The following is a 27852-nucleotide window of genomic DNA, read 5'->3' on the forward strand; positions in this document are numbered from 1 at the left end:
CTTATCTCTTAATATTTTGGTGTGATTTTGTTCTTGGATCCAAAAGACTATTTTTAAAAAGGCATTCCAAATTTGGAGGCATTCAAGACTGAGAAGTCCTTTCTGATCCCCTCCCTCTCCTGAACCTTCTCAGCAGTCTCTTTTCATTCTGTGTTCCAACACTCCAAAAACATGTTTGAAAATCTATACCTGTTTAGTTGTCCTATCAACATTCTCCTGGTGGTTTGCCACCAAGGTTAGATCCAGACCTGAAGCCACTTGATTTAATTAACCTGAGGTGGCATCGTCTGCTTTGCTTCTCTGCATTTGGAAGTGTATGCTCCTCCACTCTCTTGTGCTTTTCCTGTACCCCCTGAACCAGGCAGTCTTTCTTTTTACTAGGCCTTGAAACTGGCTTTTCTTTAGTCACCTCGTGGTCAGGACATGCACTGTTCACCAGCTTTTCAGTCTTGATTAGCCAGCCTGGCCCAGTGTGGCAGGCAGGACCAATGGTTGCACAGGTGTGCTGGACCTGAGCAGCCTAGGAGGCCCACCTTCCTTCCTTTTATTTCCTGGACTCCTTGCTGTGTATGGAAGCATGTCAGAATCATAGAGATTTTGTCTTCTTTTTTGCCCATTTCAAAAATTCTAGATGTCCAACTAGCCTTTGGGCACTAAAATCAAGTTCCTTTGGATGATGTTGAATTACCACTCATGCTATGGCCTCTGTCCATTAGACAAGAGCTTATCCTCTGTTTTCTCCTCCACCATTCCAACCCCAAATTCTGGCAGGACCCTGAACTCTCCAGGCTTCTGACACCTCTGTGCCTTTGCAAATGCTAGCCTCATTCTGCAAAATACTTTTCTCTTTGCTCGCTCTTTTCCCCCCTCCCAGGCTCATTTAAGTTCTTTCATTTTTGGAAAGGCTTTCCCCTCTCCTCCTATTTGGTGCACCCCTCCATTGAAGCACAAATGCTGCTGGGTTGTAGTTAATGGCTGACTTAAGGCCTTTGAGGCTGGCAATGTTGTATTTACCTCTCTGTGCTCAGTGCTAGATGCTGAGTGGGTGCTGAGTGCATGATGGAAGAAAGTGATACAGGGAAGAAGGTAAGAGAGCAGGAAGAAGGAAGAGGACCCATCCTTCATTCCACAGCCATGCATAATGGGATCCCCAGGTTACTCACCTTCTCTTGAAAACTTTCTCCCCGCCTCCCCCTGGAGCTGGTTCCCTTTTCCTTGTGACGCTTTGCTCTGAAAGATCACTCAGTCGTTCAGCAGTCCTCCTGATTTCTCTCTCAATTAAGTGTTCATCTCTGGGCTGTGTCCTCCCTGCAGGAGAGATTGCTGTCAGACAGGCAATCAGTGAGAACCCCAACTGAGCCCTACCTCCCTTACCAAAGAAGTTCATGGCCAAGCCATTTTTATTTAGCAAATAAGGGCTTGTTTTCCTTGATTGTCCATAAGCACAAGGGGAAAGAAATCACCCATTGGCTTCATGTTTACCTGCACTGCGGGGCTGTCTTGTCTGTTTCAGTTCTGTTTCACATGTGGAGCTTTCACTGATTTCAAGAAAGAATGTATGCATGTAGTTGAGCAGGATACAGTATCCTGAATGAGGGCTGAATGTTCTGCACTAGAAGTGAGCATATCAAGTCTTTGTAACTAAGAATGTGATGTTAGATTGTAGCTGAGGGGAAGAAACACAAATGGCTTGGGTTGTCTCTAAATCCTGGGTCTGCCAGGTGAAAACTTAGATGTTGCTTTCAAATGACATTAATGATTTCTTTCAGTGCTGTTTAGCATGAGTGGTCATTGCAAAGAGCTATGACCACTGTACTGCCCATTATGGTGGCTACTGGTCCCATTTGGCTCTTGAGCGCTTGAAATATGGGTAATCTAAATGGAGATGTGGAAAATACAAACTGGATTTTAAATACTTAGTAGACTTAGTATTTTGAAAGAGCTAAATAGCTCATTGACAATTTTATGTTGATTATACATACATTAATTTTACTTGTTATCTTTTACCATTTTTAAGTGCAGCCACTAAAAATTTAAAATTCTGTATGTTACTTACATTATATTCCTCTTGGACAGCACTATACTAAAGGCATAAATGTAAGATTGTGTTTCAGAGGGCACCCGAGCACTGCTTGGTTTATATGTATTTTCTAGGCCTTCCCTTTGGTTCCTTGGTTACCTTTAAAAATACATGTCATGATATAGACATGGCATATCTGAGACAAACCTTGGACTGAGACAAACCTGAGTTTCAATCTCAATTCTTTGTTTGTGGCTTGCCTCTCAGCATCTTCAATTCTCTGAATCTTAAGTTCCTCCACTGTGTAAAAGAAATAATATCCCTCTGACCTCACTGTGGTTAGGCAAGAGACAATGCAGTGATTTTTCCAGTAATATTATGAGACATTTTATTACTATAATTAAATGATTGTATTTTCCCCAGATTGACAAATTCAAATTTTCTATTTTGAAATTTTATTGCAAATGTTAAAAAAACAAACAACCCACCCTTTGGCTCCTGTTACGTTGTCTTCCAGCTGCTAGTAATGGAATTGGGACAGCTAATGTTCCCTGAGAGCCACGGGGAACCAGGCAGTGTGCTTTTCAGGAACTGTCTTACTTTATCCTCACAACAATCCCAAAAGGAAAAACCTAGTCTTATCTCCATTTAATAGCTGCAGTGACTGAGGCACCGCAAATTTAGTTGACTTGCCCAAGGTCACATAGCGAAGCATTGAGCCCAGGCAGTCCAGCTCTAGAGCTGTGTTCTTTGCCTCCGCCCAATATTGTCCACCAGTGAGGAGAAGACAGAACCAAAGAACCAACAGTGAGTGAATGCTAACAGGAATCATGGCTTTCATGGACATCTATTCTTGTGATTTGACAGTGTATATGTGAGATACTTCCTCTTAGAATGCTTTTTCTAATTCATACAGTAGGCTTAAATATGTCATGGTTTTAGAGTTTTCCTTAAGGAATACGTTGATTCCCAGGCACATTACAGTCTGAATCAGTCTTAAGAAATTCCAGGATAGAGGTGGAAGAAGTTTTAGTGAATTGTTGTGCGGCATGGTGACCGCAGTTAATAATAATGTATTATATATTTCAAAATTGCTGAAAGAGGAGATTTCAAATGTTCTCACTACACCCACACACACAAAAAAATGATAAGTAGGTGAGGTGATGGATATATTAACTAGCTTAATTTAATTTTTCTCAAAACATCACATTATACTTCATAAAGACATTCAATTATTATTAGTCAATTGCAAAAAAAAAAAAAAAAAAAGAAGAAGAATGCAAAGGGGAAAAACAAAATTCCATAGAGTTATATGAGAACAAATAGATTACACAATATCTAGACCACAATAAATGTTTGCTTTGTGTTTGAGGGCCTTGTGTCAATTGTACATAATCACTATGGACCTAGTATGCTACGTGTCATATGTGTATAGTAGGGGCCCAATAAATGTTATTGATTAATGTTTATTGCTGTACCTCTGAAAACACACCTTTAGAAAGGAAAGTATACAGTATTTACAATTTACCGTCATTTATTCCATTAGGTTGTCTGGCTTGTCATGTGGAGGTGCTATCTCATCAGGTATGATTGTCTCTTAGAATAATTCCCTTTGATCAGAGTGGAGCTTTGAGTGGATTTATTTTGTTAAGCTGGAATCCACCTCTTTAGGTTAATGTGACACACCTACACCCCAGCAGATACAACAGGGCCATTCCATGATGTGTATCTTCAGTTGTCATTTCATGTTTAACCAAGAGGATTAGAAGGCATTGATGTATTAATAGCTTTTTTTTTCAAGCATGGTACTAATTCTTAGGTGGGGTCAAGATGATTGCGGGGGGCAGTGGGGGTAGCCTGTGGTCAAAGTTCAAAGCCTTCCAGTCATTTAGAAAGTTGAAATGTGCTTGGTGCCGGGCTAGAATCATTAGGAGGAAATAGCTGCAAACCTGGAAATGTCCCTGGAGAATACTTAATTCAAGAATAAAGGTTTGGATTGATGAGGGCTAAAATAAAACTTGGCAGCGACAGCATTCTAGTAACTTTTAGCCACTTCTCCCCATCTCACTGGGGTATTCCTGCTGGTATATTCACTAGCCTGAGCTCTGCTCCTGAGAGGGCTGCAGGAGCTGGGTGGGTTGGGAGACACAGGTGTGTGGGAGGCACCTTCACCAAGTGCCGCACAATTGCCGGGTACCCCTCTGTGCCTTTGACTGGTTGGTAAACAGAAAGCAGGATGTGCTTATCTGAATAGTGACAACAGTTGCAAGCACTCAGTCACAAAGTTCAGCATTCTGGCTTTAGATGGGCCAGCGTGGGGCTCTGGAAGCTGGTGACTTGGGAGTGCCTGCCATGCACATGGGTGGGGAAGGGATGGAAAGTTTGGCAAGGACTTGCTGAGTTATTAAGCAAAGACTCTGTAAGTGCGTCAGAATGGGAAGGCAGCTCAGAACCTTTCCACTCCACCCTTTTTGTTGTTGGAAATAGGTAAACTGAGGCCAGTGAACAGGAATGTGTATTTGAATAATACCAAAGCTAACTTCTATCACTGTGAGTTGTGTGCCAGGCCCTGGGTTCACTGCCTTCTGAGTGTTATCTCTTTTAATCTCTGCCACAGCTCTGTGGGGTAAGCACTGGTGTTATACCCATTTTTCAGATAAGGAAACAGAGCTTCAGAGAGTCAGGTTACTTCCTCAAGGTCATAGAACTAGTAAGTCACAGACCTAGGGCACAGGAGCAGGTCTGTCTGTCAGAGCCACAGCTGTCCCCCACACGCTGGGGCCTCCTCCACAAAGTGGTTTCAGGTGGGCTCAGCCCACCTCTGGGGGAACCCATTCATATACTATGCAAGGTTTCACAGGTGTGTGAATTCATTTTCCATTGCTGTGTAATAAATTACCACAAACTTAATAGCTTCAAACAACACATATCTGTCATTCCACAGTTTCTGTCGAGGCCAGGCCTGGTTTTCCTGAGTCCTCTGCTCAGAGTCTCACAAATCTGTACTCAGGGGGTCAGCCTGATTACAGTCTCACCTGAGGCTTGGGAGCTCCTTCCAAACTCACTAACTGTTGGTGGAATTCAATTCATGCAGGGAGAGCACTGAGGCTGCAAGCTCATGAAGACCACCCACTGTTTCCTATGTGTGGCCCTCCCCACAACACAGCCCTTTGCTTCTTCAAAACCCAACCAAAGAATCTCTGTCTTCAGGAACAGCCTCCGACCCTCTTTGAAGGGGCTCACCTAATTAGGCCAGGCCCACAGAGGAAAAGCTCTCTTTTGATTAACTCAGAGTCAACTGGTTAGGGACTTTATACCTGCAAAATCTCTTTTGCCACACAGCATAACTTAATCAAAGGAATGTATTCCGTCCCATTCACGGATCCTGCCCATACTCAAGGGAAGGCCATAATACAAGCATATGGTCATTAGGGGCCATCTTAGTCACTACTGTTCCTGGATTGTTCTCCAGCTTCCTGGAGGAGAGGAGAGCAGGAGACAGAGCTAAGAGTGTTTGTAAAATAGGGCAGTGGGAAAAGGTAGGTTTTGTGAGTAAGTAGCAGGCTACTTAAGATGCCTAGTGGGTCTAAATGTCAAATGCTATTGGCAGATTTTGCATGCAAGGTATGACCAAAAAATAATTATTTCATTAACTTTGTGCAAAAAAAAAAATGTTTTAGACATGCATCCTCTCGACTAAAGGAAGTTCATTTTGCCAAACTACTGGACTTCTATCTAGTGCAGAGATGGCTATATCCCTTGCCCTTGAAATGTTCCTTCGTGTTTCTTCCCAAGTGGTTACTTTTACCAACTCCTTAATAAAAAAGAAGAAAGGGACACATTTAGTGGTCTTTGGGCAGGCAGGCAGATGAGCAGCATTCAGAATCTCTTTGTCCTGTTTCCCCACAATCATAAGTGCTCCCCCAATCCAACTTTGTTCCCACATTGAACTAGGCAGTGTTCCTGTTATATAAATCCTGATGCGCGTAGTGAAAGCTGCCAATTTAACTTATATGGGTGAGAGTCTGGGTCTTCGCAAAAGAAGATCAATAAAATACAGCATGAATGTCCACTCATGACGTGTACCTTACAAGAACTTGGCTATATTAATCTCTCAAAGAAGTCTGTGCTCCCAGGTAGCGGTATTCCCATTTCACAGTTGAGAAGGCTGAGACTCAGATGAATTAAATAACTGGCTCTTTGTTACATGGTAACAAGGGGCTAAGAAGGAATTTGCACCTAGGTGTGGTAGGTGCTAAAGCCAGTGCTCTTAAACCAGTAAGGTAAGCAGCTGGAATATTAGCGATAATTTTAAGACTTGGAGCCTACTCTTGACCCCCATATGCCTTCCCTTTGTAAGATATTTCCAAATATCTTACAATCTAGGAAGTTGAAAGATGGGGACATTGCAACTAGCTTCACAGGGCCAGTATCCTGGGGAATATGAGAAGAGGAAAAAAGAGACCGTAACAGGGTAGACAACAAAACACCGCCATGCCACATACTTAACGTTGAACTGGAGGAAAACTCTATTACAAACGATACTTCTAATCTGCTTGTGGTAAAGATTCATAACTGGAAAATAAGCATGTGACAGTTCTTCATTTGAGTGTAAACTTAACTCATTAATTTAAATTAGAGTGCTTTTTTTAACAAAGGGGAAATTCTAGTAATAATAATAAGTAATGGCTGTTGTAGAGAATGTAAAAAGATGTTAGAAATTTGTGCTTTGGGAAGTTGGAGAATGTTAAGGATTAATTTTCACTCACAGAGATCAAAAAGGTCTCGATGAGTAAGATAAGTATCGAGTTTCAGGGTTGTGTTTTTTTCACCTCCTGCCAGACTGTCTGAAACTTATCTCAAGTATCATGGTAAAAAGAGAAGTGGCGGATAGACACAAAAATGTAATAGATATATTCTAGGGGTAGAATATGAACTGCCTTTCTAAATGCATATCAGAAGGAGAATTTATTCCAGTTGAGTAGGTTTAATGATATAATTTTACCACATTAAAGCATAATTGCTCTTTAAAGGAAAATAGAGATGCATGTATTGCCACTGCCAGGGCATCCCACTCCATCCAAATAGCATCCTCCCTAGTACTTGTTGATTTCGCCCTTATCTCACAGCAGAGCCGATCTGTGGCTTTCCTTTGGAAATTGGGTGGGGAGAGAGGAAAAGAAGGAAGAATAGTCTGAGCATCAGAATCTGCGTCAAGCAATTGCCATGGCTTTAGCAAAATCATTTCCTGCTATTAGGCTGCCAACCGAACACTTTCAAATGGATGGCAGCTCTGATTTTTGTGGAACCAAATTATTTTTCAAAATTAGACTGTGTATCAAGATGATCCAGATACCTGGATTAGTCAGGGACTAAAATATTTGCATTGTTATGGATGTTGATAATTATTTTAGCAAATTCTCATGGCTGCTTTTATTGTTAAATGATTTCCAATCCTGTCACATTCCCTTCTCTCATTCCCACTAAAAATAAGAAAAGGGAGAGGAGAGAATGAAAGAGAAGAATGAAAACATGCATTGATTGCGTATATGGATGAAAACAGAGTTGAAGTCATGCATTTAGTTTTAACAGAATCTGATTTTACATCATGAGCTGAATTAGATGGAGGCATAATTCATCTATGTATTTATTGGCTATACCTTCCATATCTGTCTTTTTTTAATAGCACACAAAATAATACTGAGCTTATTTGACTGACAGAAGGCATAAATATAGTTTTTAAAAAATATTTTTATATCTTTTTAAAAAATATTTGACATATAAAAAAGAATATACCATATTTCACTGGGCCTTCTGTAGGCCCTTTATCTTATAAACCAGTAATAAAGTAAAAATGCAGCCAAGCTAGTTAGCACATAATGCTTTCTTATCTCATGTCTTTTAAGAGGCATCCCAATTTTAGAGATGTTAAAATGGAAAGAAAAAAACAACGTACTTTAGACTCTATTAAATACAGTATACAGTGTGCTGGTGAGTTATAAAGCATAATGTAAGAAACATTTATGAATACCCTCCCTCTCAATCCAAGAACTGTTCATTACTTATAACTTGCCTTTCCTCCCATAGCCCATGCAGACAGGCAACCCTTCTGCTGAATTTTGAGTTTGTTATTGCTTTACTTCTTAAACATACTTAAATTCTCTTTGCCACTAAACTCAGAATGCCCCAAGGGTAGAGGCTGTCTGTGTTCTCTTCTACTTTGTCTTCAGCGCCTGACACAGAACCTGGCCTAATAATTGCAGAAGAACTATTATTGACTAACTGTACAACCACGTTGTCTGAGGCCTATCCAAATTGTCTTTACCCTTCAAGCTCTGGTTTAAACACCAGTTCCTCTAGGAAATCTTTGACATCCTGAACTGGAAGTGCCCTTGCCTCCTTTTTGAACTCATATAGCAATTTATCTTCACTCCTAGTACTATAGATATACCACCTTCTCTTTTCAGTAGAGTGCTTCACTCGTGTTTGCTTTCCTGCTGGACTGGCAAAAGCAGGATTTCCATTTGCTCTAGTTTGGTGACCCTCCCATTACCTGGCATAATAATAAAAGATAACCATAGATTCAATGGTGCTGTACATGTATTCTCACCAAACTGTCATAAATTAAGTACAGTACTATATTCCCATTTAACAGATAAATAAACTGAGGCTAGTGCTCATAATCACTTAAGCAATAAGTATATGTCAAAGGAAGAAGACAGTGCTGTATTTAAATTATTTTGCCTTAGTATGCTTCAGTTTTTGCCTGTCATTCAGAGGCCTATGCTTATTCTTGGGTATGAGACTCAGAAATAAATGAGAAAAAATGTAATAAAAACAAATAAGTAAAACAAATGCAAGTTTTCTTTAAGAGTGAGATCGAATAACCTTTTTAAAATGTTTGAGACTTTTTGTTGTTGTTGTTGTTATTAGTTTTTTTTTTTTTTATTTTTGAGACCGAGTCTCATTCTGTTGCCCTGGCTGGAGTGCAATGGCGTGATCTCTGCTCACTGCAACCTCCGCCTCCTGGGTTCAAGTGATTCTCTTGCCTCAGCCTCCTGAGTATCTGGGATTACAGGTGTCTGTCACCACGCCTGGCTAATTTTTGTACTTTTAATAGAGACAAGGTTTCGCCATGTTGGCCAGGCTGGTCTTGAACTCCTGACCTCAGGTGATCTGCCTGCCTCGGCCTCCCAAAGTGCTGGGATTTACAGGCGTGAGCCACCGTACCTGGCCGACATTTGTATTTTCATATTATCTGGCTAATTTTCTATTGGATTTTATTTATTTCCTTATTGATTTATAAGATTTTTATGAACCATAAAAATTATAATTTATTTCTAGGTTCTGACACGCAAATATTTCTCTAGTGTTTTGGCGATCTTTTGTCTTTGCTATGCTGTTTTAGACATATTCAGTTTTAACATAATTCTGTTTATCAAGTGTTTCTTTATGGTTCCTAAATTTTTCGTAATAACATTTGAAAATGCATTCCCACTTCTGAGATGATGAGAATTTTTTTTTTTACTATTTTAAAAATAAATGCCGATAAGGCTAGGATCTTGGAAGTACCTCCCTACCTTGGTATGATCATTTATTATTTGTTTGTTGATTTAACCAAGACATTGATTTAGCCATTGTTGTAGACGGAGATGAACCTGACTAGAAAATGGTCCTGTTTTCAGGGCAGTTACAATCCAGTAGAGAGAGATAAATTTCATACTTATTTGTAAATCAATAAGCATAATATTTTTAGATGGTGGAATTGCTGAGAGGACAGTGGAACAGAATGATGGGGGGCATTAATGGTGGAGAGGATGTTACCTCTGAGGTGATAAGATCAGCTAACATCTTCGGGTTCCAGCTGTGTTGAGATATAAGGAATGGTGTGTATGGCAGAAGAACAGCCCTGAGAGGGAAGGGGATTGTGAAGATGACTGGAGCAGCAAGACCATGGCAGTTGTAAAGGTGATATGAGATGAAGGTAGACAGGAAGGTGTGGGCAAGACCCCATCTTTGAAAGCCAGGCTTTGGAATGTGGCTTTGATCCTAAGCACAAAATCTTTTGCAACAAAATGACCTGATGTGTATTTTCAAAAGATTCCTCTGGCTGCTATGCAGGGAAGAGATTATAGGGGGGCAAGAAGGGAAGCAAAGAGAGGGTTGTGTAGGAAAATTGTGCCTACTTGGTGCAGACCCAGAATATAGTCAGTAGATCCAAGGTTAAACTAAGACTTCTCCAAGTTAGAGGTAGGGCACAGATGTTGGCTGAAACACCAGGTAATTCAGGCATCCAGAGTAAATGCTAGTTTGAACTTGGAACACAGAGGGGCTTTGTGTGGGGGACTGTTCAAAGGCAAGCCGGACAGGTGACAACCTTGCTCACTTGGCGCCAGCAAGTAGAGCAGCGCTCGCTGGTGATGGATGGCTTAACATTGTTCCCTGTGCTGTGCTCAGAGCCGGGAGGAGGGCGCAGCCCCTGGAGACTAGGAGGAGTCTCCAGGCTTTCCTTGCATTTTGTCTTCTGCTTAGTGTTTCAGCCAAGATATTAATTCTATGTTCTAGTCGTGTTGCCGCCTCAGAATCTCACTATTGTTAGTTATGCTCTCATTCGCAGTCCTAGTGTTGATATTTTTACACATTTTAGACTCAAAGTATCTGAATTTCGGAGAAAATGAGACAATTAGAGTAGTTTGTGAAGTATAGTGAAGGTTTTTAAAGGAAGTGAGTGTGTGACTGCTACATGCAATTTATTATTATAATCCTCTCTTTTGTGAAGGTCCAGAAACGTTTTTTGTTCAATCAGATTTTTATTTTTTATTTTTTATTTTTTTGCTCTTCATTGTATAATGTATTCTTCCCCCTCAACTTCCCCCAATCTCAGGAGACAACAGTATTTCCCTTGAAAATACAGAGGGTGGATTGGCCCTGTGTGTATGTTTTCCAAGTGCTGGCTTTCCAAGACATTCTCATGAAAAGGACTGGTATTGCTAAGTCATTTTTTAATATAAGGAGGTCCATGTTTGGGCATTGAAATTAATTTTCCTTATCTTGCCATACAAATAGCCACCCTGGCTTCTTTGATTTATTACCTGGGAGGGTTCAGCGGCACTAAAATCAGAGGACGGGAAGACATCACCTTTACGTGGCATCATTAGTCACAGCATTAAAAGCATCACCCTGAAGGGACTGCTTCTCCCAGTCTCCCCTGTGCCATGACAGCATCCTGTTTGTTTCCTCTCTGTGCACTCAAGACACTGGGCCCATCCATGGCTTCCGGGTTGCATTTTTCATTTCCTAGTAAGTTGCTGCTATCCAAACATCCTTTCTGTCTTTTCTCCATAGCATAGTGTAAAAGAACTTTCAAAAATGCAGGTACAATCCCTGGTTAAAGACAAGCTACTGACTGTAAGAAAATGTTTTAAAATCATTTCTCCAGCAAAGGACTCGTGTACAGAATATATAAAGAACCTTCCAAACTCTATAATAAAAAACAAACAAATACTCAGTTTAAAAAGAGGCAAGAGACTTGACCAAAAATAAGCACATGAAAAGCCATTCCACATCATTAGACATTAGGGAAATGCAAATTAAAATTATAGGGAAAGGGGAAAAAATAGGATGCGATATCACTATACACCTATGAAAATGGCTAAAATAATTACTGGTAATTCTAAGTGAAGGTGAAGATGTGGAGCAAGTAAACTCTCATGCATTGCCGGTGGGAATGTAAAGTGATGCTGCCACCTTGGAAAACAGCTGGGCAGTTTTTTTTTGTTTTGTTTTGTTTTTGTTTTTTTGAGATGGAGTCTCACTCTTTCGCCCAGGCTGGAGTGCAGTGGTACGATCTCAGCCCATTGCAACCTCTGCCCTCGGGTTCAAGCAATTCTCCTGCCTCAGCCTCAGCCTCCCTAGTAGCTGGGATTACAGGCATGTGCCACCATGCCCAGCTAATTTTTGTGTTATTAGTAGAGACAGGGCTTCACCATGTTGGCCAGGCTGGTCTCTTAACTCCTGACCTCAGGTGATCCACCTGCCTTGACTAGCCAAAGTCCTGGGATTACAGGTGTGAGCCACCATGCCCAGCCTGGGCAGTTTCTTAAAAAAGAAAAAAATAAACATACAGTTACTCATACTCTTGTATATGTATTGAAGAGAAGTGAGGACGTATGTTCACACAAAAACCTATAGGTTAAGGTTTGTGGAAGCTCTGTTTATAGTTGCTCCAAGCTGGAAACAACCTGGACATGCTTCACTGGGCATGTGTGTAAGCAGACTGTGGCACCTCCATACAATGGAATACTACTCAGCAAGAATAAGGGATGAACTCTTAATAGACGCACAGCTTAGAATGGTCTCAGAGGTATTAAGTCAAAAAAGCCAATCTCCAGAGATTATATACTATATGATTCCATTTATATGCCATTTCTGAAAAGACAAAACTGTGATAGAGACTCCATCAGTGGTTGCCCGGGGCTAGGGGTGGTGAGGAGGGTGTGACTACAACAGGTTGGCACAAGGGAGTTTGGGGGTGGTGGAGGCCTTCTGTATTTTGACTCTGCTGGTGATTATACAAATCCATGCATGTGATGAGATTCATACTCTGTACCCCCCCCCGCCAAAAATCAGTGTGTCAGTCCAAACTGCTGCACATGCTCTACACAGCCCAGCCTATCTCTTGTGATTCATCCAGTTCCTTCTCAGCCTCCTCGCCCGTTCTGTCAGGTCCCGAACACTTGTGGTCAATTTATTTTCTAGCAGGGCACAATCACGCTCAGCCTTTTGCCCAGGAACCTCTCCTGCCCACTTTTCTGCCAACCCATCTTACCTGCCGAATGAGATGCTTTCTTTACAGCTCAGGTGTGGAGACTCTAGCACTCGCACTGGGACCTCTGAACAACACCCAGTCTTGGACATTTCTTGCTCCTGTCAGGGTTCCCAGGTCACCACTCTCATTGCCTGGTTCTTTGGCTGCCTACATGCTGGGTTGTAGGTCTGGGGAGAGCTGATTCCGCTGCTCATTCTCCAGCCCTGAGAAAGAGGCCACAGAGAGTTCAGTACAATACACTAGTGAGAATGAGAGGTCTCTGCTCCAGAGGTGGACGCAGCCTTTGCCTGGTTTTACTTTTGCCTTCTTTTTCTGAGTGCTCTTATCTCTGACCCTCTTGGTGAAATCTCTTACCTTTCCTGGCTCTTTTAGCAGGGGAATCCTCTTTGCTGGTTTTGCCCAAACTACTTGTTAAAAAGCAGTAAGCCAAAGTTTTAAGACTTGTATACTTTTTTTTTCCTATTCATGTAAAAGTTAAATTATGTGGCAAAAATCATGAGTATAGAAGGGTTTTCTTTTTCATCAGAGGTTAGATGGGTTTTATAGTGCACTGTGAAAAGTCATTAGTAAAAGCCGTATTATAAACATATTTTTATATATTAGCCCCATCTTCCAAATTCCCTTGGAGGGACAACAGATTTTCTGGAAAACAAAAATCGGCTCCTATTCATAACAATGGTAAAAGTAATCATCGTAACACTTATATGGGGCTTATAAAGTGCTGGACACTGTCTTAACATGTACTTTATGCATTTTATTTTATTTTTTGTAGAGGTGGGGTCTTGCAATGTTGCCCAGGGTGGTCTCTAACTCCTGGGCTCAAGCGATCCTCCCGTCTCAGCCTCCCAAAGCACTGTAATTACATATGTGAGCCACTGTGCCCAGCCTAATTTATGTATTTTAAATGACTTACTCCTCACAACAGCCTTAGGAGGTGGTATCATTATTATTTCCATTTTACATGTGAGGAAACTGTGGTGCAGTGTGGTTCGATCACTGCCTAAGGTCAGGAGTGAAGCTAGGATTCGAATGCAGGCCTCTGGCTTCATCTTCCAGAAGACTGTGCAACAAACAGGGGAAGGAAGATGAGAGACAGGGTTTTCCTCACCAGGGACCTCATGCCGACCTCCTTTCACTTTTTCCCAGGAAGGTATCCCCACATCCTTTGCATGGGCTGCCAAGAAGATCCACAATAGCTTAAAATGCTTCTTCTCTTTTCTAGCCAAGGACAATTCCGTATTTGTGTCCTGATCATTATTAGAATAAGTAATCAAAATAATTAGAAAAGGAAGCTAAAAATGAAAATGGCCCAGGAAAGAATATAAAATAACTTGGATTGTGTTTTACAACTTTTAAACTGTTTTCACTTAGTGTTTTCCCAAAACGTCCATCACCACCACCCATTGTTATTGCCAACTTCTAGCAGATGAGGAAAGTGAGGCCCAGAGAGGAGAAGTGATTGCTCCCCTGGGTCACCATGTCGTTCCTTGTGGGACCAGAATGCAAGCCCTGCCCTGCCCTGCCCTTTCTTTCCTGCCCCCTTATCTCTCTTCCCGCCTCCTTCCCATCTGAGTTCTTACTCATTAAGAGAAACTCTTTTATAAACTTTAGACGCAAGCAGTGTGATTTCATCTCTTTTTCTGCGTGTGTTAGTTTTTGTTGTTGCATAACAAATTGCCACAAATTTAGCAGTTTAAACACCTCCTGATTAGCTCATAGTTCTGTAGGTCAGAAGCCCAGGTGCACTGTTAATGGAGTCTCTGCTCAGAGAATAGGGAGGCTGCAACACAGGTGGTAGCTGCACTGATTCCTCGTCGAGTGGCTTGGGGAAAGAATGTGCTCCTAAGCTCATCCAGGATGTTGGTAGAATCCATTTCCTTTTGGCTGTAGGACTGAGGTCCCTGCTTCCTTGCTGGCTGTCGGCCTGCAGCTGCTCTCAGCATCTAAAGTCTACCCACATTTCTTGCCACATGGTCTCTTCCATCGTGAAGCCAGTAGGGGCACATCTGTCTTTCTTGTGCTTCAGAATCTTACTTCCTCTATCTCTGGGCTCTAAACTCCAATTGAAAGGGTTCATGTGATTCCATCAGGCCCACTCAGATAATCTCCCTTTCTTCAAGTCAGCTGATTTGGGACCTTAATTACATCCACAAAACCCCTTCACATAGCACCTGGATTAGTGCATGATTGACTCTCTGGGAAGGGGTGTGTTATACCAGGCATACGAATGTAAGGGTCACCTGAGAATTCTGCCTACCACTGACATTACAGCCTTAAAAATGGTACACATTGACAGGAACAAGGGCCACCTCCAAGGTATTTGTTTTCTGTGGTAATTATATCAATTCCTTAATGTTTTTACAGGTTTTTTTTTTTGTCAACATGACGCATTTTGTATTTATTGAGTCATTTGATTGAAAGCATATTTGTAATCTGTGTACTTCTGTTTACCTTAAAAGGGTTGAAGAAGAATGAAGTAGACATAGGATTAGTTGAACAACACAATTCTATTTCACTAACGATTCAATAAGTTAATTTCTTAAGCCCTGTTTCATGCTTTCTTTTCAGCCTCTGTGCTCCATCTTCTTGAACCTTCTTTCTGCTCCTTGGCTATTTGATTTCTTCTTTACTTGTGGGTTTCCAATTAAGTATCACCTCTTCATGGATGAATTCCTTGATGGACTTATCTAGAGTAGGTTAAAAATGAGAAGTTAAGTTTTTCTTTTTTTTTTTTAATGAAGGCTGAGGCTTCCTTCATAGTGGCTCTAATGATTTCTGGATTTGTTGATTGCTAGTGTCTTACTCTATCTCCCACTAGACTGTAGTATCAGAAAGGGAAGGGCCAGGTCTGTCTTGTTCTCCCTCCTAGGCCCAGTGCCTAGACTGTGCTTAGTACAAAGTAGTCACCAAAAATTATGTGTTTAATTGATGTGTAAATAGAAGCTAATGTTCTGGTGCCTGCAGAATGGTTAACTTTAACATTTGTTTTGAAAGGTTGCCTGAGTAGTGAAACCAAGTTAACCATGAGGTCACTGCTTCAGCGTTTATTGTTTGAAAAGCACCTGACTGACAGTCACAAAGCTCTTAAAAGTGGGGGAGGGGACTCTACAAATGGTAGAGCCAAAGAAGAATGATTTTTGTATCGTCTTTCAAAACATGCAGTGTCACTGGAAAGGAGGTGTGTGATGAGTTTTCCGAGTCATGGACAGTCTGACGTTTGGATCACAGTTTCTTTTTTTTTTTTTTTTTTTTTGAGACAGAGTCTTGCTCTGTCACCAGGCTGGAATGCAGTGGTGCCATCTTGGCTCACTGCAACCTCCATCTTCCGGGTTCAACTGATTGTCCTGCCGCAGCCTCCCTAGTAGCTGGAACTACAGGTGCCCGCCACCACGCCTGGCTAATTTTTTGTATTTTTAGTAGAGACGGGGTTTTATCGAGTTAGCCAGGATGGTCTCTATCTCTTGACCTCGTGATCCACCCACCTTGGCCTCCCAAAGTGCTGGGATTACAGGCATGAGCCACCACGCCCAGTCTGGATCACAGTTTCTTGGCAATTTTTTTTTTTTTCTTGGAGACCAAGTCTTACTATGTTGCCTGTGCTGGCCTCAAACTTCTGAGCTCAAGAGATCCTCCCACCTTGGCCTCCCAAATAGCTAGGACTATGGTTGCCCCATGCCTGGCTTCTTCACAGATTTTTTTAATGCCCCAAGACAGATGCCTCTCCTTTCTCACAGTCCTCTTTTGAAAAGTTCCTCTCTCTGATTTTCCCTTAAGCTTCACCTCCAGACAGTCACAGTATTTGAATACCTGCTTAGAAGCTGTGTGACATTGGGCAAGATAGTCAACCACTCTGAGCTTTGTTTTCCTTCCCTGTAAAATAGGCATGATAATTCCCACCTTGAAAGGTCATTGGAAGGATAGCGAATACAAATGCCTGACACAAAGTGAGACTGATAAATGCTATTTTCACAATTATTAGACTACATTATTTTAACTGTGACTGCAAATCTGGTGTGGAATTGAAATGCTCATCTTAACAACAGAGCTTTTGGAAGTTGCAGGCTGAAATCCCTAACAGGAAAATCCAAAACCAGAAGTACTTCAAAATCTGAGACTTTTTGAGTGCCAACATGATACCACAAGCAAAAAATTCCACACCTGACCTCATGTGATGGGTCTCAGTCAAAATGCAATCAAATCTTTGTTTCTTGCCTCAAATTATCAAAAGCCTTGTATCAGATTGTCTTCAGGCTTTGTGTATAAGGTGTATATGAAACATAAATGGATGTCATGCTGAGACTTGGGTCCCATCTCTAAGATATCTTACCATGTGTATGCACATATTCCAAGATCCTAAAAAATCTGAAATCCTAAACACTTGATCCCAATCATTTTGGATAAGGAGTACTCAGCCTTAAAAAAAGTTACAGTAGATTTTAGGATCAATGGAGATGATATTCTATGTAACAGATTTTTATTATCATATATTAAGTGAGGACTACTTTGTTTAAAATCTTTAGATTGAAATAAACACGTTCTGCATACAACCACCGTGAGCACAATTTATCTTTTTTTAAATTCAGAGGCACTTAGGAACCTTGTAGTGCCCCTGGGTTTTATTATGAACTCCAGTTAGCATTTTATTGTGGCTGCTTAGAAGTATTGATTCATATCAAGTCCGGAAAGCAACTTCTACCTGTTCACCTTTTCCCATTCCTTAACACATAATAGCGAAAGAGTCTGTTTCATAAACGCAGACTGGCTTGCCTGTGCCCGACCCTGTCTCCACTTGGTCGGCTTCCCTGGGATGAGGACTCTCCTGCCCTGGCTTGTGCTGGGAAGTAATAGAACCAAAGCAGTAACATCCATAGAGACGAGGAACAGAAGTCAGTGGGGCTTCCAAGAGTTCATTTCCCATAAAGTATCCAAAGTTGTTCAAAGTCGGTCAAGCTGTCATCACATTTCAGATGAGACCATTTTAGGGAGTAACAAGGGCAGAGTAGATCAATTAACATTTCTTTTTTTTTTTTTTAATCACTCTAAATTCAATGAATGTTCAAGGCAGGTTGAACAGTAACAGCAAATGTGATGGAAGAATTGAGGCAGCTTCTGTTGTAGTATTTACTGTGGTTATCATTTCCACACCTAAAGCTGCATTCCTATCTTCTCATTTATTTTGCCTCCCTTTTAATTCACTGAGTTTGATTTAGAGAAGTCAGTGCATTGTATTACAGTGCCATTATGAGTCTGAATTTCTGATTTAATTCCGACAGTGTGAGCCCAGAACAGAGGACCAGGAGATTCTGCGTTACCCCAATTAGCCCGGGAAAGCTTAGACGACTGGCTCCGTATCTCTATGTATGCCCCAATTTCCCCTCCTGTAAAATGGAGCTATTTACTTCTTATCTGAGGATTGTAATTGTAAAAGAAAATTTCCTGTAGATGTGAAACAAATTTTAAATAGCATGCAGATACTTGCATTTGTATTTTTATTTTAACCCAAATTAATATGCGAAACCAGGATGCTGTTTTCAGAGTTGTTGGCATCAGTTCATCATATTTCTAGGTGAAGTATGTGAAAGTGATTATAGGTAATAAATATCTTTTTTTTTAAACTTATTGCAGAGGCAGTTTTTCCACTGTTAATGAGGGTAATTTGACTTGGTTGAAGGATTGCAGTTCTTAAGAATTAATGCAGTAATCCAATTCAAAGATTTAAAGAGATCTAAGATTTTTCACAGGTCGCGTGCCAGTGAATGTGCTCCTATCACATAGCAGCTAATGGACTTGAACGCCAGTCTGTCATTTACTGTTCCCTCACTGCATAGCAGCTTTGCCCTTGGTAGTGAGTATACTTTCCAAGCATTGCAGGTTATTTAGAAGTGTGGTATATTTGTAACACTTTTGAGAGATAGTATCCTATTTCCCACAGCCCCTAATTACTATAAAAACTGGGGTTATCTTTCTTAATTACACGTTTGAATCCTAATCTGCTAAGGTCTGAGGAGTATCAGGCTCAGAGGAGCTGCCTTCTCGCCTTTCTTTTTCAGAGGAGGGCCTTTTATTTTTTTTAATGTATTTTTAAAAACTAATTCATGTATCACTGTATTCGTACATATAGGTTAATTCACGTGAATACAAAGGTTACATGCACTGTATTCATGACTTTCCATTTTTGATAATGATGTATTATTAACAGCTAACAATATTTTGTAAAGGCTTATTTATAAAGGATGTTGGAAATGTTCTTATTTCCCGATCCCGTTATGTTCCTAAATATTAAAAATCCCATTTTGAGGCAATTAGAAGCATTCGCTTCTTCCTCCACGTGTGTTCTCCAGACAGCGTCACCATTCTGCGCACACAGGAACCTTTGTTCCTTAATTAGAAAAAGGACTAGAGCTCATTAGTTGTTGGTTCCATGTGGTGTCTGCTCAAACACTGAGGCAATAATACATTACAAGGAGAGATCCAGCCTAAATCTGAGAGGCTCTCCACAGTTCCAAGAACTGTGAAAAGATAAATATATCTCGGAGGGTCCTTGTAGGGCCATCCTCACATCCTGCACTGTCCTTGAGGGCCTGGCTGGTGGGTGCTGATCAGTTTTAAAGTCAAAGAGATTTGTATATTCACAGGAGGAGGGAAGGGGAGAAGGCACAACTTGTATAGAAATCTAGAACTTTACCTTTATTGAAAGTCCATGGTCTTGCCCCAAAAAAATAAATAAATAAAATAAATAAATAAATAGAATTATCTTTTGGATTTTTTGGTAGGTTAGTGGGCACCATCCAGATGCGTTCGGATGTTATTGAAGGTAGGCGAATTGTTGACAAACATAATAGAAGACCAGATACCTTAGGCTGATTTTCACTGCTGGCATTGGACATCAGAGGAGCTGCATGAGTTTTGAAAGCTAAAACTCCCAAACTGGATCCACAAAAGCTTTAGGCTGCATCAGTTATCAACAAAGAGCCCTGATTTCCACAATCAGAACAGGCATTTCTCCAGCCTCCAGGAAACCTCATGCATCTAATGTTCCCCAAAATATTAATAGTACAAAAATGGTGGACCCATCTCACTGGTTAAGATTAAGGTTCCCGCAGCAGAGAAGTGAGCAAGTGAAGTGAAAAATCTCAGACCGTATGGAGGATGTTTTGCTGTGCCTTGGCTGGGCTGGGAAGGATGTGCTGAAATATAAAGGGATATGGAGAAGAGAGCAAAGTGTCAGTTTGAAAGCCAGAGATTGGAAAATTGAGCATTTATTTTGAGGGTCAATTCACTTCTCTTTGAGAAGGTTTATCCAGTCAGGTAGCTAACACCCTGGAAGGAAAAGAACTCAGAGGCCACTAGGCATGTCTGAGATACTCTCCCACCACCCCCTACGCTAACCCCCTCCTCATATCTTGCCTTCTCTTTCCATCCCTGCCAAAGGATAAATTGCCCTCATCCTGCTAATGCTAATGGAAGACATTATTAACAAAAGGGAGTGCTTCATAAAGGAAGCTGAGATCTGGCAAGTGGAGGCATGACACCCTTATGCTGATAGTGGTACAGGTCAGAAATAGTGAATATGGAAACAAATATTTCGCTGAAATGTTCTGCCATTTAAAGGAACATGTCTAGCTAGCAATATACATATATATTTTTTTCCACCAGTAATCTTTTTTTTATGTTGTATTTCTCAGAGAAAGAAAAATAGATTTTAAAATGTAAAAACCTGTTCTTCAATTGAGTATGCAAAAATCTCATTGCAGTATTTATTCTAAACCTGCTCTCATAATGTTCAGTCAAGGAGAAAACAGCAAAAAACAGTTGTTGATGGACTTAGCACAGAACTGGATTAAATAAGCATTAGTCTACTGAAGCTGATTACAGGAATATGAAAATGCAGTATCTTAATGGTACATATTTTTATGTGGCAGCTCAGTTGCCTTTCATTTTGCAGCTAATATGTCTATTCTTATGAGTCATTTACTTCTTTAATTACCTTTTGCAGGCAAGGCACCATGGTATATTAATGTGAATGATTTTTACTGCCAGTTTATCATACAATGCCCCAGAAGTTGAAAGGCGTAATTGACTTGGAAGAACAGCTCATGAAGGAAACAATATTTAGTTGACAGTTTTCCTTGTACTCTCTGTTGACGTTTATGAGTTTACACTATGCTAAAGGAGTAATAAACACAATTTTCTTTCAATAACAGGAAAGGGTAGCTTCTAAAATACATTTGTGGAAAACACATTTGTTCATTTCTTGAATAATATGAAAATAACACATTTCCAGTGATAAGACTTCTCAGATTGCCAATTGAATTAAACCTTCGAAGGTGCATTTATAACCTGTCTCAGAGCATTAGGAGATATTAGGGTTCATGTGATTGAATCTACTTAATGAATATTTAAATTATAAACAGATTTAGATAAATCATATTTAACTCTGGGTGTTAGGGTGAGACAATTTAGTCCGGTGCTCCCAACTTCCAGGAGAAGGAAAGGCAGAACGGGAGCTTGGGGATTGGGAACTGTCTGAAGGAAGATTTTCTTTCTCCAAAGGGAGGGAAAGTCTGACAGTACATTTTGGAAAAGTAAAGAAGGCATGGTCGATGCAACTCCTTATATGGCCTGGCCCTTGAAGAGTTAAATAAAGATTTGGGTGGGTCGCTGCCGTTTTGGAGCCTGGAAAGGTGCTTTGACTTGACTTCGACAGTGTTATTTTAACCATCACTTCCACAGTCCCCTTGGCCCTAAGCTGGTTCACTGGCTCTGGGCAGGCCCTGGTTTGGCACATTGGTTCAGAGGGAGTTAAACTTTTCACAGTTTTCTGGGTTGTTTGCAGTTCAGTCCTGTGCAACATAATGAAAGTTTTCTAGCCATCTGTTGTTAAGCTGGCGGTGAACAAGGCCAGTATATCCAAACAAAGTTCTGGCCTGCTGTAAACTGAACCTGTCAGTTTAGCATAGCTTTGCTGACCCCTCCAAGGAACAGGGCAGCCCTCGGTACCAGGCACTCACTGCTTAGAACTTTCAAAGGGGAACTATTTTGGGAGTAGGGGGTAGGGGCCTGTTTACTTTTTTCCTCCGTGTTCCTCTCACTGGCTTGGACTGGTTTATACTTAATCTTTACATGTACAAATGGATATTGGTCTCCCTTCCTTTTGGTCCCCCCTCCTTTTTCAGAGGGAAGGACATTTCTTCTTAATAGGGGATTATAACTTTTTTTTTTTTTTGAGACGGAGTCTCACTGTCGCCAGGCTGGAGTGCGTGGTGCGATCTTGGCTCGCTGCAACCTCCACCTCCCAGGTTCAAGTGATTCTCCTGCCTTAGCCTCCCGAGCAGCTGGGACTACAGGCACGCATCACCACGCCCAGCTAATTTTTGTATTTTTAGTAGAGATGGGGTTTCACCATGTTGGCCAGGATGGTCTCGATCTCTTGTGACCTTGTGATCCGCCCACCTCAGCCTCCCAAAGTGCTGGGATTACAGGCGTGAGCCACCGTGCCTGGCCGGGGATTATAACTTTTAGAAGAAGGTAGGATTGTCTAGAAATGTATGTGAGGTGGCTGTGATTCAAACGGAAGTTCTATGCAGTTATTTTTGTTTCATTATTTTGTCTTTCAGTGTTGGGGGGACAAATAGTCCAGGAGAAGAAGCGCCTATATTTATTACGTAGCTTATATAGTTGAAGTTTTCATAGCTTTAAGAGGACTTTTCCCCCCTTTCTGCTGCATTTTGTATTTCATCATCAGAAGTTAATATACAGCATAACTTGGCAGAGCAGCAGTTAGACAATACTCCCAGCTGTATGGGCTATTTCGTGCTTCTCTGTTCTCATTTACAAGGTGTATCATTGGCTTTAATTGCCCAGCTTAACCTTAAAATAATTCCATTGTTTTGCTGTAGTTTTTCCTACTGTAGTATATGTTTCATTTTCTGTTTGGCAGTATTTCCTTGGCTATATATGAAGTGCTCCTATACATTTGGATCCTTGAGCTATCTGTCTGTCTAGCTACCTACCTACCTATCTCAATACCTATCTAACACTTCCCCTAATCTTTGTGGGTTTCCTTTTGTTAATGATACCTTGGAGGTGCTGCTGTATTTTTCTCTTGGCCTTCCTATCATGTATTTCTCGTCCAGCCTTGGTTACATTTGTGCCCTGTTAAGAGAGGGCCCTGGGGAGCCATCGTTAAACCTTGGTGTCCATTCGAAATTGTTAAAATATCAAGGAGAATAGCCACTGTTTTTGAATAACTATTTTGGCTGCTCTAACGGCCACCTTAGTCTGTCTAGGTAGAAGCAGACCACAGTCCCACACAGCAACAAAGAAACAAGATACTGAAAGCCTTTAGACAAATGTCTGAAGCACCAGTGTGAGAGGGTTTGGGCTCAACTTCAGCTGCAATCAAGAAATGGACAAGGGTCAAGAATGCTGTAAATGGGGGTGGGGACAGAAGAGGCAAAGGAATAAACAAGGAGACACCCAAGGCTTCCCGTTTAAGGGACAAGGAGTATTACAGCTGTGAAAAATATTCAGTTTAAAATTTAAATGAATGCACTTACTAGGAAATACTACAGAGTCATAATCTGTTTGTGAGGTGACTGACATATAAAGTGCTTTTTTGTTTGAAAGTAAAAAAAAAATCACACACACACATACTCGGGGTAGACTTTCGGGTATAAAATGTCAGGTGCAATGTAACGTGTACTCAACTCCAAGAATCAAGTAAATAACCTTGGTGTTTAGGACGTTGCCTTTTAGAACATGAAATTGTATTTTGTTGTGTGTCCTTTTTTTTTATTTAGAGGAGGACTACATTAAGAGGTCACCTATTAGCTGTGTTTTTGCTGTCTTAAACTCAGCCCTTCTGTCTATTAAAATCAAACCACTGTGTAAACATTCCCGTGTTGTTCTTGGTCTACAATGGCCACGGGGATCAGGTTTCACCTGCCTGCACATCTTCAAGCAATTACAGCAATTAGCGTGAAGCCCTTTCACATTCAAGCATTCAAGGTCTATGGTGACATTCAAGTCCAGGAGAAGTCTGAAAGGGAGAGGAGGAAGAGGCCCAGAGCGAGACGACTATTCCATGGCCCTGAGCAGACAATTTCTCTTTTAAAAATGGTGGCCCTTTAATGATGTTATTATGAGGTTTTTAAATGACATATCAAAAGTTGCTTATATCACAAAAACCCAACAGTCATTTAATTATACTAATGAAGGTCTTTATACGTGTCAGATTTTTAAAAAAAGACTTCTAATGGCCATGAGAAATGGAGTGTTGCTGCTGCTTGCATCACAGCAGTGGTGGCAGCATTCTTTGTAGAGGAAGAACATGTTTTATAATGTATAAGGGAATTTGCATTTTGCTTTTCACGGCAAACCTTTCTGTGTTTTTTGTAAATCTAACAATTGCAACAACATGGAATATTTAGTTGGGAGATGTTTGGAGTAAGTGTTGAAAGCAACTATGTTTGTTTGCTTTTTTTTTTTTTTTTATGGTTAGAGAACAACCGTGGCAACTTTCACAGATTGAACTAGTAGAGTTCAAAGGAAAATCATCCACTTTAGCACATCTGATAGCTGTATAGGCATGGCAGAGGTGTCTTGAAAAAACACTCTTAGGATCCAATAGGGCTTTGGCTTTGTTTGTGTTGTTTTTTGCATTTGTAACTTAGTTACCCAGGACTCGTTTGCACAAGGCAAATGCTAAACTGATTACAGTTTTTAAAAATTGGTTTGTACATTTTTTAATCCATATTTTAATGTTGGTTTATTATGCAAAAAAGGAGGGGCACTAATTTTAAAAATCCAAGCGTGCTGCAAAAGAAGATCTTGCTTTGCAGTCCCAGAGGGTGCTTGCAATCAGGAATAACCGCAGGCTAAATTATAATGTGGAATTCTGTTGCCCTTTAACCTGATGTTGCCTGTTCACATTCAGGGTTTGTTAACAAACAGCTTTAAGAACAAAATTGTTGGGAGAATTACCATTTGATTGTATGCACTGACTTTATTGAAAATAAGAGGCTTTATTTTTTTTAATTGCATGTCTCTGAGAAAGTTGTGATAATTCCTTTACAGAACTGCCCTAGTTGGCTTAAAATCTACTAGGTGTTAAGCAGTTACATATCTGTAGGACAGAACACATCTATTTGTGTGACTGAGGCTGGAACATTTGTGTTCATTCCATAACTAGCCATTTTAGGGAACTGGACTGCTTAGAGCTCTCTAGCCCCATCTCGAACTACTTATAGCTCTTCTGTTGAGAGATGGTTTTCCTGACCGCCCACTTTCATGGCGCCCAGGCTGTGTGCCTTTTGATACTGCAACGCAGAGCAGCTGCAGGGGATGCTAATAAAATGCAGCATTTTGGACACTGAGCAAGGTAAGAGTCTGCCTTTTTCTCCTGCCCCTTGAAAAGGGATTGCTAGGAAATCATTTCCTGGTCTCTAACTGGACCAGCTGAGTTAGAGAGGAACATTTGCATTGGATACTCCACCCCTCCCCAAAGTGGAGAAGGCAGGCGTGGAAGCACTGTGAGACTCAGAAGGGAGATGAGGCAGTAAACCAGATCTTTCCCATTTTTTCCCCCAGCCTAGTCTTCTGTTTCTATGATCTGCCTTTTGAACTGTTTTTGTGGCTGATCAGTTCCACCTAATATGTCTCTTGATTTCTGCTATTGTAATACTCAGGCGACATGCTGTTCTCTTCATTTTTATAAGCTTTAGATGCTTCTGCCTGTCATTTTCTGGCGGTTTATCTTCAGCGTCTGGATTTGCTTTCAGACTTGAATGTCTATCAAGCTGCCGTTGCTTTGAATGTGAGATCAAAAGAAGATGAATTCCAGTAAAAAATTTCCTTCTATGAAGAAAAGATTGGGGCCTATGTAAACATCCCACTGACAGCTCCCAATGAGTTATTTTAGCCGAGTATTAGCACCTGGATGACAGACAGTCCAGCATTCCATGCTAAATAACAAATCAGTAGCTTCTGTGGCAGAAGAACATTGCCACAAGAGCAATACATTTTCAGAAGGAATCCTTTTCTTCCTCCTTTTTTTTTTTTTTGTTATTGAATATGGCTGTTCAACTCTTCCTCCTGTTTTTCAAGCTGACTTGCTGTGCCTTCAGCAGTTTACTTTTCTTTACAGTATCTGCTGAATTACTCCGGTGACGGAAGACAGGACTGTGATAATCATTTTGGGGCGGGTTAAGGAGTGTTCCAGTAGGCAAGCTAGGCATCTGGAGATAAACAGGTAGTTTGGTTGATGGTGAGAAAGAAAATGTAAAGGACAGCCAGTCAAAGCCAGATCCAGGGCATATCCCTGGAATACGGGACGATGTGTTCTTTAAAAATACATGTGACAAAATCCTCTAAAGTCTGCAAAATCTGAATTTTCTTCTTCTTTTTTTTTTCTTTTAAAGCATCCTGCCTATGTAAATGTCACCACAAAAATATCTCAAGAGCAGGTTTCCCGAAACCCTGTTGGTGTGTATTTGTCTGCGTGAATGAGCTGTGTTTGGCTAGGGCTTGGTCTAGCCAGGGCGCACTGCGTGTGCTGTGTCGCTGATTGCAGACCTGGAGCGGTTTAGATACGTGTGGCGTTAATAGATTTCTTTAAGAGCTAAATGCAACTTTGAAAATTACCTGCAAGCTCCAACTGATCTTTCAACTTTGAAAGTGAAGAATTACTTGAGGAATTCTTGTGGTTTCTTTGTCATTTAGTGAGAGCCCAGCCAGCTACTGTGGAGGCAAACCTCCCTGAGGTTGCCTACAAAGGGCAATGTTCCAGTGTGTTTTCTCTTCGAGTGTGCTTCAGCCGCACAGTACTTCCTGTTTATTCAAACATCTTTTTTACCACTCGGCAACCCCCGCTTCGCAGAAACAGCCAGAACCCATCTACAGCAAGAAGACGGAAATCCAAAGGCAGACAGTACGGGCTCCCTTCGCCAAACTCTTCATTTTCTCTGTAAGTGTCCAGAGAAAAAGAAACATTTTTTGCTGGGTTAAACTTTTAAACTAGGGATCCGTTCTTGTGCAGACATTCTCTGAAGGGCGAAATAAGATGATCCAACTTGTTTACTGCTTTTTTTTCCTCCCCCTTCCCTCCTCTCTCCATCAGAGGCTTTTTTCTTTTTAGAGATTTTAGAGGACCGTTTCCTTCTAACTCCTTGTTTAATTCACTCTTGCTTTCAAATATGTCTTTGGATATAATCAGCTAAGTAAGCAGCCGGGTGGTGTCAGGATAGTTTTATAGGCTAAACGTAGATTGGAACCTCTCTCTGCTTACTGTGACATTGTTTCGTGTTGCCTTCTTTTTCTTCCTGTTATCACAAGTAGTAAGAGAATGTGGGGATGGTGCCTTTGTAATTCTGCATCTACAGAATTGTCCCCTGATGTTTGCATCACGACACCGTCATCATTTGTGAATCAGTCTTGATAATATTTGTACCAATTTCATGCCAATAAAAGTCAGACTGCTGAAACACGCACGGTCATTATCTCATTCATATTCCTATTGTTTCAATGGAGTGGGCTGCAGAGGGAAAGAGAAAGCCTGCCTCACTTTCCGTGATGGTTGTTAACTTTGATGTTGGAAGGCTCTTTTCAAAATTTTCCTTGTGAATAATCAGTATGGCAGGAAAAGCCCTTGGACTTGGGCTGCCTCCTGGCTCTGAGTAGAAGAGCAATCTAACGGCTCTCTTAGTCCTTTCTGTTGAAATGACTTTTTAAACACATGGTTTGACATTTTTGAAAAAGGTTCCACCTTTTCCTGTCTGTAGTCACTCCTTTTGCCTCTCTCCCCTCCCTCCACACCCCCATTCCCTGACCCCCAACTTCAGTTTAATTGGTAAGCCAGGTGTTAATATTTCTTTTTTAACTATATGGTGCTCAGGGAATAGACAGGAAATGGAAAATTAGCTCTTTTGATCTTAAGAGAATTGTGATTACTGTGAACCTTGTTTGCTAGTCCGCAGTCTAAATATTTTTAAATTTTAGTGTCTAA

General features: G+C 40.9%; 1 protein-coding gene across 11 annotated transcripts in view; it reads left to right on the forward strand.

Annotated features, from left to right (window-relative positions):
* Window positions 1–27852, forward strand: part of FOXP1 (forkhead box P1) — a 536483-nt gene that overhangs the window by 335845 nt on the left and 172786 nt on the right. Inside the window, exon 1 of one of the 11 annotated variants that reach the window (XM_054479495.2) lies at window positions 26570–26814. The exons of 7 other annotated variants lie outside the window; for them this stretch is intronic. In XM_054479495.2, coding sequence (XP_054335470.1) covers window positions 26629–26814 — 186 coding nt within the window. In that variant the 5' untranslated portion in view covers window positions 26570–26628. Of the gene's footprint in view, window positions 1–26569; window positions 26815–27852 lie in introns of those variants that run through there. 3 more of the 11 variants (XM_063661839.1, XM_054479496.2, XM_054479499.2) reach the window with 3 other exon arrangements.

This window comes from Pongo pygmaeus, chromosome 2 (assembly GCF_028885625.2).
Source record: "Pongo pygmaeus isolate AG05252 chromosome 2, NHGRI_mPonPyg2-v2.0_pri, whole genome shotgun sequence".
NCBI lineage: Eukaryota > Metazoa > Chordata > Mammalia > Primates > Hominidae > Pongo > Pongo pygmaeus.